At 41.6% G+C, this 17630-nt stretch overlaps 1 protein-coding gene across 1 annotated transcript in view; it reads left to right on the plus strand.

Annotated features, from left to right (window-relative positions):
- The first annotated feature begins 1825 nt into the window (after positions 1-1825).
- Positions 1826-17630, plus strand: part of Hprt1 (hypoxanthine phosphoribosyltransferase 1) — a 46928-nt gene continuing 31123 nt past the window's right edge. The window contains exons 1-3 of the mRNA XM_045139948.1: positions 1826-1874; positions 11584-11690; positions 17261-17444. Of these exons, the coding sequence (XP_044995883.1) occupies positions 1842-1874; positions 11584-11690; positions 17261-17444 (324 nt within the window). The 5' untranslated portion in view covers positions 1826-1841. The remainder of the gene's footprint in view (positions 1875-11583; positions 11691-17260; positions 17445-17630) is intronic.

The raw sequence follows: 17630 nt of genomic DNA on the forward strand, positions 1-17630 counted from the left end.
AGGAGCATGTTGTAAGGAGTCCTACCCTTCCTTTAGCTCTTACATTCTTTCCGCCACCTCTTCTGCATTAGGCCCTGAGCCTTGGAAGTTGTGATCAAGATGTTACTCAGTACTCCGGTTATTTCTTTCCAGCACTATGATACCTTCTGAGTTATCCCAAGGTCACTGCAATCTGAAGAGAAAAGATTCTCTACCCAAAGTGAGAGTGGCCCTAATATAAGGGTATGAACATTAAGAGAAGTGCTTACTGGGCAGTTTGATAAGCATAGTATATACATTTTTCTAAACATCCACAGATGTTACACCCCCAGGGCTCATGACTACCCCTGTTTTATGTTTTCAGTGTCAGGGATGTGTTTCCCCCCCATGGAGCAGGCCTCCAGTCCAATTGGAGGGCAGTTGGTTTCCACCATGACTGACGTGCCACTGTTGAACCCATTGGCTCATTTGGCCTGGCTGGTCAATTATAAGGCTTGCAGTATCCACTGTTGAGTATCTTCTCTGGTGGTATCTCTTTCTCCCATGGAACTGCATGTAGAATGGCTTTTTCCAGGTTTCTGTCAGCTGGTCTACATGGAGGAGGTTATCAGCTCAGTTCCAGCAAAATTTCTCAGTGGAAAAAAAAAAAATTTCTCAGTGGCCTTGCAACCAAGTATGTGGAGTCTTCAGCAATAGGGTCTTACCATCTATTCCTGGTGGGAAACCAAGGGTCTAAGCAATGGCCTATAATGTTTTGTGGGCATCAGGTACCTCCCTGGCTAACAACTCACTGGAGATATCCCATCCCTGGCACCGAAAATTTTCTAACAATGTAGCTAGAATCCACATATGAGGGAGAACATGTGACACTTGGCTTTCTGGGCCTGGGTTAACTCACTAAGTATAATCCTTTCCAGATCCATCAAATTTCTTGCAAATTTCATAAGTTCATTTTTCTTTACCACTGAGTAGAACTCCATTGTATAAATGTGCCCTATCTTCATTATCCACTCATCAGTTGAGGGTCTAGGCTGGTTCCATTTCCCGGTTATTGTGAATTGAGTGGCAATAAACATGGTTGAGCAAGTATCACTAAGGTAATGAGATGAGTCCTTAGGATATATGCATAGGAGTGCTATAGCTGGGTCATATGGTAGATCAATCTTTAGCTGTTTTAGGAACCTCTACACTGATTTCCACAATGGCTGGACCAGATTGTATTCCCACCAGCAGTGTAGAAGGGTTCTTTTTCCACATCCCCACCAACATTTCTGATCATTTGTTTTCATGATGGTGGCCAATCTGACAGGAGTGAGATGGAATCTCAATGTAGTTTTAATCTGCATTTCCCTGATGACTAGGGATGTAGAACATTTTTTAGATGCTCATACGCCATCCGTATTTCTTCTTTTGAGAACTCTCTATTTAGTTCCATAGCCCATTTTTTAATTGGCTTGTTTGATTTCTTATTATTTAACTTTTTGAGTTCTTTGTATATCCTAGATATTAAACCTCTATCAGATATATAGCTGGCAAAGATTTTTGTCCCATTCTGTAGGTTGCCTCTTTGCTTTATTCACAGTGTCCTTTGTAGTATAAAATCTTTGTAATTTCATGAGGTCCCAATGGTTAATCTGTGGTTTTATTGCCTGAGCAATTGGGGTTATATTCAGAAAGTCTTTGCCAAGACCAATGTGTTGAAGGGTTTCCCCTATTTTTTCCTCTATTAATTTCAGAGTTTAGGTCTGTTGTTAAGGTCTGTAGTCCATTTGGATTTAATTCCTTTGCATGGAGAGAAGAATCTATTTTCATCCTTCTACAGATACATGTCCAGTTTTGCTGAAGAGGCTGTCCTTTCTCCAATGAGTATTTTTGGCATCTTTATCAAATATCAGGTAGGTATAACTACCTAGACTTATATCTGGGTCCTCTCTCTATTCTGTTCCATTGATCTACATATCTGCTTTTGTGCCAGTACCATGCTGTTTTTGTTACCATGGCTCTGTAGTATAGGTTAAAATCAGGTATGGTGATACCTCCTGCCTTATTTTTGTTGCTCAGTATTATTTTAGATATTTGAGGGTTTTTTTGTGATTCCAAATGAATTTTTGGATTGTTTTTTCTATTTCCATGAAGGATGTCTTTGGAATTTTGATGGGGATTGCATTAAATGTGTAGATTGCTTTTGGTAAGATTGCCATTTTCTCAATATTGATTATTCCAAACCAGGAACAAGGGATGTTTTTCCATTTCCTAGTGTCTTCTGAAATTTCTCGCGTGAGTGTTTTATAGTTTTCATTGTATCTCTACATTACTTTGTATTACATTGTATTACATTGTATTACATTGTATCTCTGCTTTACTTCCTCGGTTAGGTTTATTCCAAGGTACTTTATTTTCTTTGATGCAATTGTGAATGAGAGTGATTCTCTGATTTCATCTTCTGTGTCTTTGTTGTTAGCATATAGGAATGCTACTGATTTCTGTGTAGTTATTTTGTATCCTGCTACATGGCTGTACATATTTATCAGCTCTAACAGTTTGCTAGTAGAGTCTTTAGGGTCCTTTATGTATAGAATCATGTCATCTGCAAATAATGGTAACTTGATTTCTTCCTTTCCAATTTGTATCCCTTTTATGTGTGTCTCTTGCCTTATTGCTATGGCTAAGACTTCCAGTACTATATTAAATAAAAGTGGGGAAAAAAAAATAAATAGAAAACAAAAAACAAACAAAAAAAACAATAAAAGTGGGGACAGTGGACAACCTTGTCTTGTTCCTGATTTTAGTGGAAAAGCTTCAATTTTTTCCCCATTTGGTAGTGTTGTGGCTGTAGGCTTGTCATAAATAGCCTTTATTATGTTGAGATAAGTTCTTTTTTTTTTTTTTTTTTTTGGTTTTTTGAGGTAGGGTCTCACTCTGGCTCAGGCTGACCTGGAATTCTCTATGTAGTCTCAGGTGGCCTCGAACTCTCGGAGATCCTCCTACCTCTGCCTCCCGAGTGCTGGGATTAAAGGCGTGCACCACCATGCCCGGCTCTGAGATATGTTCTTTCTATTCCCAGTCTCTGTAGGACTTTTATCATGAAGGGATGTTGGATTTTGTCAAATGCTTTCTCTGCATCTAATGAGATGATCATGTGATTTTTGTCCTTTAGTTCATTCGTATAATATATTACGTTTATAGATTTGCATATGTTGAACCATCCCTGCATCTCTGGGATAAAGCCTACGTGGTCAGGGTGAATGATCTTTGTGATACATTCCTGTTTTCTTTTTACCAATATTTTGTTGAGAAACTTTGCATCTATGTTTGTTCATGAGGGAGTTTGGTCTGTAATTTTCCTTTTTTTTTTTTTTTCTATCTTTGTCTGATTTTGTTATCAGGGTGATGCTGGCTTTGTAGAAGGAGTTGGGTAGGATTCCTTCCTTTTATATTTTATGGAAAAGTTTGAGAAGCATTGGTGTTAGTTCTTCCCTGAAGGTCTGTTAAAATTCACCAGTGAATCCATCTGGGTGTGGACTTATTTGTAAAGTCAACCAAGAATATATCATTCAAATGTAATATGTAAGCCAGGTGTGGTGGCGCACACCTTTAATCCCAGCACTTGGGAGGCAGATATGGGAGGATTTCTATGAGTTTGAGGCCACCCTGAGACTGTATATTGAATTGAAGGTTGGCCTGGGCCAGCATTAGACCCTACCGTGAAAAACCAAAAGAAAAAATAGTAATGCATAACCTTTCCTGACATGGAAAGAGAGATTAGCACTTCCAGTGCAGACCTATGTATCTGGCTTTGTATAAGTAGGCCCTGTTAACTTTTGGGATGGCTTCTAATCTCACCAGTGCTGAGTGCCCACCATGATGGCTTGGTGCTGGGCGGCCGGCGCTGAATGATTTCTTCCGATGTTCACAGCCCTGATGGTTGGGGGATGAGACTTTGTAGGGTGCCTGGAATTTGGCTGGTCCTGTTTGTATTCTCCTTCAGCTGGTCTCTGGTGTCTTCCCTTTCAGGTTTCTTGCCTTTGCAAGTAGGCTGATGTGAGTGGAAAACCCTCTCACCTTTTTTCTGCTGCCGCAGCTCTGCATAGCCAGCCGGTTGGGCTCACAGATCTGGGCTTCTGGTGCCTTCTGGATTCTTGCTGGTTTCCTCCTTTGCGGACGGTCTTGGTCTCTCCTGCTTCTCTGCTGTGATTGATAATATACCTTCACTTTTCAGTCGAGGAATGTATTTTGCTGTGTTTCTGTTTATTTCTCTCCCTAGGCTGTGTTGGTGTGGCTAGTTTGCTGCCATCTTCTCGGAAGTCTAGTACTGTCTTAATAAGCCAGATATGATGGCTCACACCTATATCCCAAACATTTGGGCAGCTGACACATGATGGTCACATGTTTGGGACTAGCTTAGGCTACATAAAGAGTTCCAGGTCAGTCTGGACTACAGAGTGAAACCATCTCAAAACAAAAAGACACGTATTTTTGAAATAACAGATTATATGTAAATCTTTCAAAAGGTCTTTGATTTACTTTTTATTAAAAATATCTCTTAGCTAGTCATGGTGGCTCACACCTTTAATCCCAGCACTGCTGAGTTCAAGGTCAGCCTGGGACTACACAGTGAGTTCCAAGTCACACTGGGCTAGAATGAGACCCTACCTCAAAACAAAAGAACACACTTTTTTTTTTTGGCTTTGAACTTATGGTGATCCTTCTACATTTGCTTCCTGAGCTTGCGTCACCACACCCGGCCCAGAACACTCTTTTTATTAATTTATTTGTAAACACACACACACACACACACACACACACACACACAGAGAGAGAGAGAGAGAGAGAGAGAGAGAGAGAGAGAGAGAGAGAGCGCGCGAGCGTGCAACAGAAAGAATGGGCATGCCAATGCCTCTAGCTACTGCAAATGAATTCGAGGTGCATATGCCACTTTGCATCCAGTTTCTGTGGGTACTGGGGAGTCATTCCTGGGTCCTTTGGCTTTGTCAGCAAGTACCTTAATCACTAAGTTCTCTTCCGGTCCTTTCTGTACTTCTAGAATACATGACTGGCAGCCAGGTGTGGTAGAGCACACCTGTAAGCTCCGTACTTGGAAGGCAGAAATAAGAGGATTGTAGCAAGTTTGAAGCCAGTTTGGTCGACACAGCAAGTTCCTGAACAGCTACATAGCAAGAGCTTATAAAACTGGGATAAGTTTGGTAGGATTTATGTTGCCTTTTGCTTTGATTAGAACAGGAATTGGAGTTTAGGTTACCTGTAGAACTTGTAGTTAGGTACTGTGTCTGTTTAATAGATGTAATTGTCTTTGAAGAGTCTGGGTTTTATGCCAGAAACAGAGAAAGTGGGAGAAAGGAGTTACTAAATTTCAAAGAACTCATGTTGGTATTCTGATTGCCTTGATTTTAAAGCACTTTGAAGTGGTGCATTTTCATTCTTGTTGTAAAGTTATAGTACATATATTCTAATTCACCTAATGTAAATTTTTATTATAATGTATTTTCACACTTTTGTTACAAAATATGTTCTGGAGGATCTGGCTATGTTTCATAAACAGCAGCATATTTGTGAAAATAATACATGTGGACTGGAGAGATGGCTCAGTGGTTAAAAGCACTTGCTTGCAAAGCCTGATGGCCTGATTTTGATTCTCCAGTACCGACATAAAGCCAGATGCACAAGTGGCACATGCATCTGGAGTTCATTTGCAGTGGCAAGAGGACCTAATGATGATTTTTTTTTTTCGAGGTAGGGTCTTACTCTAGCCCAAGCTGACCTGGAACTCACTGTATTCTCAGTCTGGCGTCAAACTCATGGTGATCCTCCTACCTCTGCTTCCCAAGTGCTGGGATTAAAGGCGTGCGCCACCATGCCCATCTCTGATGATGATGTTTTAAAATTTATTTATTTACAAGGAAAGAAACAGCATGCATAGGCAAGCCAGGGCCTCCTGCCACTGCTAATGAACTCTAAACACATGCACCACCCTGTGCCTACATGGGCACTGGGCAATCAAACCCGGGACAGCAGACTTTGGAAGTAAGCACCTTTAACTGCTGAGCCATCTCCCAGCCCTAAATGTATTTTTGTTGTTGTTGTTGGTTGGTTGTTTTTCGAGGCTGGGTCTCACTCTAGCTCAGGCTGACCTCGAATTCACTGTGTATTCTTTTTTTTTTTTTTTAATTTTCTTAGCATTTTCCATGATTATAATAAAAAATATCCCATGGTAATTCCCTCCTCCCCCACTTTCTCCTTTGAAATTCCATTCACTGTGTATTCTTAGGATGGCCTCGAACTGATGGTGATCCTCTTACCTTTGCCTCCCAAGTGCTGGGATTAAAGGCATGCACCACCATTCCTGAACCTAAAAATGTATTAAGGGGAAAGTGTGGGGGGGAGGGAGGGAATTACCATGGGATTTTTTTATAATCATGGAAAATGCTAATAAAAATTTTAAAAGAAGAGAGATGGCGGGGAGAGGGAGAGAATAGGCGTGTCAGGGCTTCTAGCCACTGCAGACAAATTCCAGACACATGTACCACCTTGTGCATCTGGCTTACATGGGTACTGGAGAATCAAACCTAGGTCCTGGGCTGGGTGTAGTGGCACACACCTTTAATCCCAGCACTTGGGAGGCAGAGGTAGGTGGATCACCATGAGTTCGAGGCCACCCTGAGACTACATAGTGAATTAATTCCAGGTCAGCCTGGATCAGAGTGAGACCCTACCTCGGGGAGAAAAGAAAAAAACCTAGGTCCTTAGGCTTCTCAGGTGAACACCTTAACCACGAAGCCATCTTTCCAGCCCCCTAAAAATATTTTTTGAAAAAGGAAAATAATACATGTGTGTTTACGAACAGATGAATATTTACTTGTGCACACTGCAGGGTCATGTGGGTATACCTGACAAATAAAATTCTACCAATGTCTGAATTCAGAATGGAGTTTTATGCACTGAAAAGGAGACAACATGGGTCTCAAAATTTTCAGCTGTAGAAACCTCAAAATATAACTGGATTCTGAGCTGGGTGCTGTGGTGCACACATTTAATCCCAGCACTTGGGATGGTGAGGCAGAAGGATATGTTTTGGTTTTTTTTTTTGTTCATTTTTTTATTTATTTACTTGAGAGTGACAGACACAGCGAGAAAGGCAGATAGAGGGAGAGAGAGAGAATGGGCGCGCCAGGGCCTCCAGCCTCTGCAAACGAACTCCAGACGCGTGCGCCCCCTTGTGCACCTGGCTAATGTGGGACCTGGGGAACCGAGCCTCGAACTGGGGTCCTTAGGCTTCACAGGCGAGTGCTTAACCACTAAGCCATCTCTCCAGCCCGAGGATATGTTTTTAAAAATATATTTTATTTATTTATTTGAGAGAGAAAGAGGGAGAGACAGAATGAGAATGGGTGTGCTTAGGCCTCCAGCCACTGCAAACGAACTCCAGATGCATGCGCCCTCTTGTGCATCTGGCTTATGTGGGTCCTGGAGAATCGAATAGGCATCCTTTGGCTTTACAGGCAAATGCCTTAACCACTAAACCATCTCTCCAGCCCCCAGAAGGATATTGAGTTGAAAACCAGCATGGACTACCCCAATTAAATGAGGGCTGGAGAGATGGCTTAGCAGTTAAGGCACTTGCCTGTGAAGCCTATGGACCCAGGTTCAATTCTCCAGGTCCCACGTAAGCCAGATGCACATGGTGGCACATGTATTGGCAGTTTGTTTATTGTGGCTAGAAGCCCTGGAGCACCCATTCTCACTCCCTCACACTCTGTCTCTCTTTATGTATGTCCTTCTCTGTCTGTAATAAAAATAATTTAAAATCAGAAAAATAATTTAAAACATAAATGAAATCATAAAACCTCAAAGGAAGTAGTTTTTATGATTTGGAGGTATGTGTGTATATGTGTGGTAGTTTGTACAGTGTGTTTATGATGAGTGCACAAGTGTGTGCAAGTGTGCATGCCCTATGCATACACGTGCAGAGGCCAAAGGAAGGCTTTGGGTGTCCTCCTCTATCACTTTTTGCTGCATTTCTGAGACAGTCTCTCTCACTGAACCTGGAATTCTCTATTTATCAGTTAGCCTCCTGATCAGGGAGCTCCAGCAATTCTGTCTTTGCCCCACTCAGGCCTGGGGTTATAAGCATATGTGGTCATGTCCAGCTTTCTACATGGGTGCTAGGCATCAAACTGAGGTCCTCATGCTTGCACAGCAAACATTTTTACCCACTGAGCCATATCCCCAGTTTGGGTTTCTTGTTACTTTTTTTTTTAAAAATTTATTTGAGGGAGAGAGAGAGTGAAAGAGAGAGAGAATGGGCATGTCAGGGCCTCCAGCCACTGCAAATGAACTCTACATGCATTTTCCACCTGTGTATCTGGCTTAAGTGGATCTTGAGGAATCAAACCTGGGTCCTTTGGCTTTGCAAGCAGGAGAAAGCAACAAAGAGGAAAGAGTGAAGGAAGGAAAGAAATGGAATGAGCTGGGTATGGTGGCACATGCCTTTAATCTCAGCACATGGGAGGCAGAGGTATGAGGATTGCTGTGAGTTCAAGGGAATCTGAGACTACATAGTGAATTCCAGGTCAGCCTGGACGAGAGAGAGAGAGAGAGAGAGAGAGAGAGAGAACGAGTTAGGGTCTCTTGACAGTGAAAATGAATGCCAGATGCCTGTGCCTTTTTTTTTTTTTTTTTTGCATTAGGCATTTTGTGGGTGCAGGGGAATTGAACCTGAGATGGAAGGCTTTGTAAGCCAGTGCCTTTAACTGCTGTGTCGTCTCCAGTCCCTGCCACTGAGAATCTTGGGTTTTTTTTCCAAGGTAGGGTCTCAGTCTAGCTCAGGCTGACCTGGAATTAATTCACTATGTTGTCTCAGGGTGGCCTCCAAACTCACCGTGATCCTCCTACCTCTGCCTCCCAAGTGCTGTGGTTAAAGGTGTGCGCCATCAAGCCTGGCCCTGTTTTGTTTTTTGAGACAGGATTTTACTGTGAACCCTCAGCTGGCCTGGAACCAACTAACTATGTTACCCAGGCTGGCCTCTATAATGCTCCTGCCTCTGCTTCCCAATGCTGGAATTACAGATACATACTTCTATACCTGGGCTGCTTTCAGATTTTTCTGTTTTTCAGTGTGTATAGATGCATGTATATTTGTAAAATTATCCCAGTGCATTTTGTCACCACAGGTACTACTATATCATTGATATTATCAAATAATTAATTTAAATATTTTATTTTTTTAAATTTTTCTCAATTTTATTAAACATTTTCCATGATTATATAAAATATCCCATGGTAATACCCTCCCTCTCCCCCTTTTCCCCTTTGAAATTCTATTCTCCATCATATCCACTCCCCATCTCAATAAGTCTTTCCTCTATTTGGATACCATGATCCTTCCCTTCTCTTATGATGGGCTTGTGTAGGTAGTGTCAGGCACTATGAGGTCATGGATATCGAGGCCAATTTTTTTGTCTGGAGGGAGCACATTGTAAGGAGTCCTACCCTTCCTTTGGCTCTTACATTCTTTCCGCCACCTCTTCCGCATTAGACCCTGAGCCTTGGAAGGTGTGATTGAGATGTTACTCAGTATTCCAGTCACTTCTTTCCAGCACTGTGATACCTTCTGAGTCATCCCAAGGTCACTGCCATCTGAAAAGAGAAGATTCTTTATCCAAAGTGAGAGTAGCATTAATATAAGGATATAAATATTAGGAGAAGTGCTTACTGGGTAGTTTGATAAGCATAGTATATGCACTTTTCCAGATATCAGCAGATGTTACAGCCCTAGGGCTCATGACTACCCCTGTTTTAAGTTTTCAGTATCAGGGATGTATTTCCTCCCTTGGAGCGGGCCTCCAGTCCAGTGAAAGGGCAGTTGGTTTCTACCATTACAGATGTGACACTATTGCACCCGTTGACTCATTTGGCCTGGCTGGCCAATTATAAGGCTTGTTGAGTATCTTCACTGGTGGTGTATCTTTCTCCCATTGAACTGCATGTAGAATGGCTTCTTCCAGCTTTCTGTCAGCTGGTCTACATGGAGGAGGTTATCAGCTCAGTTCCAGCAGGATTTCTCAGTGGCCTTGCAGCTCAAGGATGTGGAGTCTTCAGCAATATAATTTAAATATTTTAATTAATAATTTAAATACTTATTTTTTTGTGCCAGGGTCTGAGCATACTAGGACAATAAATATTTAATCCTACTCAAACAATTTTGCAGTAGTTCCTGTGAACTCAACTTTATAAGAGGTGAAGTTTGAGTTCTTTTTATTTTGTTTGTTTTGTTTTTGTTTTTCGAGATAGGGTTTCACTCTAGCCCATGGTTTTTTTTTTTTTTTTTTTTTTTGAATTTTTTGAGGTAGAATCTCATTCTGGTCCAGGCTAATCTGGAATTAATTATGTAGTCTCAGGGTGGCCTTGAACTCCCAGCCATCCTCAAACTTCTGCCTCTGGAGTGCTGGGATTAAAGGTGTGCACCACCAAGCCTGGCTTCTATATGATATTTTAACTTACTAGAATATATTGTTAACTTTTAAAATTATTATTTTATTTGACAGAGAGAGAAAGGGTCACACCAGGGCCTCCAGTCACTGCATACGAACTCTGACACGTGCGTCACGTTGCACATCTGGCTAACATGGGTCCTGGGGAATTGAAGCTGGGTCCTTTGGCTTTGCAGGCAAAAGCTTTAACAGCTAAGCCATCCCTCCAGCCCATATGGTTAACTTTTTAAAAATTATCAAACATACTCAAATTTGTTAGATTATAGTAATGAATTTCCATATACTCATTGTTCATTTTAAAAATGTTAACAAGCTAGGCTTGGTGGCGCACACCTTTAATCCCAGCACATGGGAAGCAGAGGTAGGAGGAATTGTTTTGAGTTCAAGGCCAGTCTGAGACTACAAAATGAGTCCTGGGTCAGCCGTGGCTAGAGCGAGACCCTACCTCAAAAAAACAAAACAAGGCCTGAGAGGCGGCTTAGCACTTAAGGCACTTGCCTGTGAAGCCTAATGTCCCAGGTTCGATTCTCCAAAACCCATGTAAGCCTGATCACAAAGTGGCACATACGCCTGGAGTTTGTAGTGGTTGGAGGCCCTGGTGTGCCTGTCTTTCTTTATCACAAATCAATAATAATAAAATACAACAAAATGTCAACAATTTATTTTTCTTTTTGTCACTTAAAGGAAATTTATTCTCCAATTTACATCTTGTTTAATTTTTCATTCTTTGTTGTTTTGTTTTTGTTATTTTGTTTTTTTTTTCTTGTTTTGTTTTTCTAGGTAGGGTCTCACTCTTGCTCAGGCTGACCTTGAATTGAATTCACTATGTAGTCTCAGGATGGCCTTGAGCTCACTGCAATCCTCCTACCTCTGCCCTCCATGCCCAGCTTTCATTTCTCATTCTTAACTCTATTCATCTCTAAGACATATGGTTTTCTTAGAAAAATACAATTTATTATGATAACTATAAAATTAACTTCTGTTCATATTGTCTCATATCTAAATCTCTCTGGTAACTAAGCTTTATTATCTAAATCCAATTGAATGTGGGGATCTTGTAATGTTCTGATTTGAAACAACTATATTTCTTTTTCAGATCAGTGATGATGAACCTGGCTATGACCTAGATTTATTTTGTATACCTAATCATTACGCTGAGGACTTGGAAAAGGTGTTTATTCCTCATGGACTAATTATGGACAGGTTTGTAAGATCTCAAAGTTGTTAATTTTTTTCTTGCATTAGTTTTTTTTTTAAATTATTTATTTATTTATTTGAGAGCGACAGACACAGAGAGAAAGACAGATAGAGGGAGAGAGAGAGAATGGGCGTGCCAGGGCTTCCAGCCTCTGCAAACGAACTCCAGACGTGTGCACCCCCTTGTGCATCTGGCTAACGTGGGACCTGGGGAACCGAGCCTCGAACCGGGGTCCTTAGGCTTCACAGGCAAGCGCTTAACCACTAAGCCATCTCTCCAGCCCTCTTGCATTAGTTTTAAGCTAGCTACTATTTAGTTGATTTTGAATAAGAGCCAGTCCAGCTTGTTAATAAATACTTTCTATTGTTAAAGTCCTTTTATAAAACCCCTTACACACATATGTCTTGTATAGTGAGAATTTATAGAGAGTAGATAACATTGAAGGGACTTTGAATTAATTTGGTAATGGGTGAGCCTAACAACCCAAGTTCGATTCCCAGTACCCACATAAAGCCAGATGCACAATGTAGCACTTGTGTCTGGAGTTCATTTCCAGTGTCTAGCAACATTGGTGCTTGGTGTACCCATTCTCTTTTTCTCTTTCCCCCTCCTTTTTCTGCTTGAAATAAGTAAATACTAAAAAATATTTTAGGCTGAGTATCGCCATGAGTTTGAGGCCACCCTGAGACTACAGAGTGAATTCCAGGTCAGCCTGGGCTAGAGTGAGACCCTACCTCAAAAAGAAAAAAAAAAAAAAAACTAAAACAAATATAAAGTGGGGCATGGTGGCGCATACCTTTAATTCCAGCATTTGGGAGGCAGAAGTAGGAGGATAGCCATGAGTTGAGGCCACTCTGAAACTACAGAGTGAATTCCAGGTCAGCCTGGGCTAGTGTGAGACACTACCTCAAAAAAAAAAAATTATAATATTAAATATATTTGTGCTAAAAGTTATGAAAAATTCTGTGGAGACTGTAAATGAGAAGATTATACTTCTCTTAACCTTCTGAACATACTCCTTCCCTAGATACTATTTATCTTTTGCTTTTTATTTTCTTTTTTTTTTTTTTTTTTTTTTTTTTGGTTTTTCAAGGTAGGGTCTCACTCTGGTCCAGGCTGACCTGGAATTCACTATGTAGTCTCAGGGTGGCCTTGAACTCATGGCGATCCTCCTACCTCTGCCTCCCGAGTGCTGGGATTAAAGGCGTGCGCCACCACACCCGGCTTGCTTTTTATTTTCAATGCACCACTTTGCATCTGACTTATGTGGGCACTGAAGAATCAAATCCTGGTCATTACACTTTGAGCCAAATACCTTAACCACTGAGCCATCTCTTCAGCACCCTCATTTTATTTATTTATTTTTTGTTGTTGGTGTTTTTTGAGGCAGGGTCTAGCCCAGGCTGACCTGGAATACATTATATGTAGCTCAGGGTGTCTTTGAACTCACATTGATTCTCTTACCTCCACTTTCCAAGTGATGGGATTAAGGTATATATAACCACACCTGGCTGTTTTTATATAACTTTGCTCTGGTTTGGAACTTTATTTTTTCTGGTTTTTTTTTTTTTTCCCTGAGGTAGGGTCTCATTTTAGTTCAGCCTAACCTGGAATTCACTCTGGTCTCGGGGTGGCCTTGAACTCACGGCGATTCTCTTCCCTCTGCTTCATAAGTATTGGGATTAAAGGTGTGCACCATCATGCCTGGCTGGCTTGGAACCTTCTGTGTAGTTTAAACTGGCCTCAGATTTGCAATCCTCCAGACTCCCAAGTGTTAAGGTTATATATATTAGCCACTATGCCCAACCCTATATACATATATATGTATATTTGTTTTTCTTGGCAGGGTTTCCCACTAGCCCAGGCTGACCTGGAACTCAGTACGTATGGTCTCAAACTCACAGTGATCCTCCTACATCTGCCTCCTGAATGCTGGGATTAAGGGCATGCACCACCACGCCCAGTACCCAAATAAAATTTAAAGGTCTTATAGTGCTCAATTATGGATGTCCCATACCTGATTTAAATAGTACATTTTTTAAAATATTTTTTATTTTTATTTATTTATTTGAGAGTGACAGACAAAGAGAAAGAGGCAGAGAGAGAAAGTGGGTGTGCCAGGGCCTCCAGCTACTGCAAACAAACTCCAGACACGTGCCTCCCCCTTGTGCATCCCTGGGTCCTGGGGAATCAAGCCTAGAACCAGGGTCCTCAGGCTTCACAGGCAAGTGCTTAACCGCCAAGCCATCTCTCTAGCCCTAACTAGTACATTTTTGATGGACATTTATGACTTCATTATTTTGCACTTATAGACTTAAAATTCAAAAAATTGTGACATTTTATATTCACAATGATATGTGAGAGTTCCGTTTTCCTCACAGTCTCATCTAATGCCCTGTATTAAGAGAAATAGCATTCAACCAGTATTTCCTAATCTAATAGGTTTTGAAAGTGATACTTTGGTTTTGATTAAAAAATTATATTTTATTTTTTAAAAAATATTTATTTGAGGGCTGGAGAGATGGCTTAGCAGTTAAGTGCTTGCCTGTGAAGCCTAAGGACCCCGGTTCGAGGCTCGGTTCCCCAGGACCCACGTTAGCCAGATGCACAAGGGGGAGCACGCGTCTGGAGTTCCTTTGCAGTGGCTGGAAGCCCTGGCGTGCCCATTTTCTCTGTCTGTGTCTGTCACTATCAAATAAATAAATTAAAAAATATACAGTTATTTGAGAGAAAGAAAGAGGCAAAGAGAATGGGTGTCCCAGGGCCTCTAGTCACTGCAAAGGAACTTGAGACACATGTACCACCTTGTACATCTGGCTCTATGTGGCTGCTTGGGCACTGAACGTGGGTCCTTAGGTCAAGTGCCTTAACTGCTAACCCATCTCTCCAGCCCCACCTTGTTTTATTTTCTTTTCATTTTTTTTTGATTAACAACTTCCATGATTTTATATATTAAATAGAAACAACTTTTTAGAATACTCCATTTTTATTTATCTATTTGAGAGAGACAGAGAAAGGGACAGAGAGAGAGAGAAAGAAAATGGGCATGCCAGGTCCTCCATCCACTATGCATGGAGTCTAGACACGTGCACTACCTTGTGTGTGTGGCTTATGTGGATACTGCGAAATGGAACCTGGGTCCTTAGGCTTCACAGGTAACCACCTTAACTGCTAAACCATCTCTGCCGCCCTTATTTATGTTTAAAAAGGAGCAACTACTTTTTTATTTTTTTGGTTTTTCGAGGTATGGTCTCATTCTAGCCCAGGCTGACCTGCAATTCACTATGTAGTCTCTGGCTGGTATTGAACTCATAGTGATCCTCCTGCCTCTGCCTCCCAGGTGCTGAGATTAAAGGTGTGTGCCAACATGCCTGGTGCATATAATTATTTAGATAATATTTACCCATTACCTTTTTTGCTGTTTTGTTTTTCTGAGGTGGGGTCTTGCTCTACCCCAGGCTGACCTAGAAATCACTATATAGTCTCAGGGTGACTTTGAACTCAGGGCAATCCTCCTACCTCTGCCTCCGGAGTGCTGGGATTAGAGGCATGTGCACCACGCCTGGCCCCATTACCTTCTTTTGTCTCCCTGCCCCTGTTTCTGAACCTCTTCCTAACTTGTCCCACTTCTACTTTGATGTCAGGTTTTTTTTTTAAAAAAATTTATTTATTTGAAAGTGACAGAGAGAGAGAGAGAGAGAGAGAGAGAGAGAGAGAGAATGGGCACGCCAGGGTCTCCAACCACTGCAAACGAAACTCCAGACACGTGCGCCCCCTTGTGCATCTGGCTAACATGGGTCCTAGGGAATTGAGCCTCGATCCGGGGTCCTTAGGCTTCACAGGCAAGCACTTAACCTCTAAGCCATCTTTCTAGCCCTGATGTCAGTTTTTGTGATCCACTGAGTTTAATCGGGATTGCTTGCATGAGCATGGGTAGCTTACCAATGGCTACATCAGTGAAGAAAACAACTATTGACTGCTGTTGGAGTCAGGTTCGCATTGCTGGTAGAAATCACCAAACCAAGAGCAGCTTGTGGGAAAAAGAGATTTTGGTTTACAGCCTGGAGGGGAAGCTCCATGATAGCAGGGGAAAAATGATGGCATAAGCAGAGGGTGGACATCACCCCCTGGCCCACATAAGGTGGACAACAGGAACAGGAGAGTGTGCCAGACACTGGCATGTGGAAAGTGGCTGTAGCATCCATAAGCCAGCCCTCCAAAATACACTGCCTCCAGGAGGTGTTAATTCCCAAATCTCCATCAGCTGGGAACCTAGCATTCAGAACACCTAAGTTTATGGGGGACACCTGAATCAAACCACCATAACTGCTAATACTTTCTCATGGAGTGATGGGGGCTTCATGAGCTGCTCCATAATGGGCCCATTCTTGTACAGGAAGTGAGTTCATGGATGTAGTGGCCATGTCAGCCAGACAGAATTCATAGCACTCCTCCCTATCCTCCAGCTCTTACATTCATTCTTTCCACCCTCTCTTTTGCCATGTTCCTGAGGCTTGGAGGGGATGATAAAGATGTGCCATTTAGGGCTGAGCACTCTCAGCATTTGGATGAGTTTTGAGTTTTCACAGTAAGTACTTTCCACTACAAAAAGAAGCTTCTTTGACCAAAGCTGAGAGAGCAGCATTCATTGACATCAATATAAATGAATATTTAGCAGACGTGTTTGTATTTTTTTAGTCTACGTGGAAGTTATAGTGCATCTGATTGTTGTTTGTTGCTTTGGGTTTTGAGGCTGTCTTACTGTGTAGCCCAGGCTGGCCTCAAGCACTCTTCCTGGCCCAGCTTTCTTTTTTTACTTTTTAAAAATATTTTATTCATTTCAGAGAGAGAGAATGGGGGCTCCAGGTGCTCTAGCCACTGAAAATGAACTCCAGATGCATGCACCACCTTGTGCATCTGGCTTATGTGGTTCTAGGTCATTTGGTTTTACAGGCAAGTGTCTTAGCAGCCAAGTCATCTCCCAGCCCTTAGCCTTCTTAATTTTGATGAGTCAGGTGTAGTGGCATAAATAGACGGGGGAGGATTATGAGTTGCAGGCCAGTGAGGTACAGAGAGAGTTCCCATGTCAAAAAAAAAAAAAAAGCTGGGCATGGTAGCACACACTTTTAATTCCAGCACTCAGGAGGCCACCCTGAGACTGTATAGTGAATTCCAGGTCAGCCTGGGCTACAGCAAGACCCTACCTTGGGGAAAAAAAAAAATAAACCCTCTTTCTTTTGTTATATGAAAAATAAATAAAAGAAATCCATCTCCCAAATGTTTTTAATTTTGTGTGTGTGTAAGGTAGGTTCTCAATTTAGCCCAGGCTAACCTGGAATTCACTCTGTAGTCCCAGGCTGGTCTCGAACTCACAGCAGTACTCCTACCTCTACCCACTGAGTGCTGGGATTAAATGCATGTACCACCACAATTGGCTTGTTTTTAATTTTACTTTAAGCAGCATGCTTCATGAGGACAAAGGATGTGTTTTGTGGAAGTTTAATGCCTAAGAATCAGTGGTCATAGAGTATGAACATTATGACATGTTTTTTAATCGCTTGATTTTATTTTGCAGGACTGAGAGGCTTGCACGAGATGTGATGAAGGAGATGGGAGGCCATCACATTGTAGCCCTCTGTGTGCTGAAGGGGGGCTATAAGTTCTTTGCTGACCTGCTGGATTACATTAAATCACTGAACAGAAATAGTGATAGATCCATTCCTATGACTGTAGATTTTATCAGACTGAAGAGCTACTGTGTAAGTATAATTGATATAAATATATTTTAAATGTGGTAAATTGTAGTTTTGCCTGTATTTTATTTAAAGTTCTATAAACTACATATGTATTCATTTCACTTGGCTACAGTAGGATTACTATTAATTTTGTCATGCTAAATATGGAACCCAGAGCCTGGAGTATGCTACATAGGTGTTGTATCACTG

This window comes from Jaculus jaculus, chromosome X (assembly GCF_020740685.1).
Source record: "Jaculus jaculus isolate mJacJac1 chromosome X, mJacJac1.mat.Y.cur, whole genome shotgun sequence".
In the NCBI taxonomy this organism is placed as follows: Eukaryota; Metazoa; Chordata; class Mammalia; order Rodentia; family Dipodidae; genus Jaculus; species Jaculus jaculus.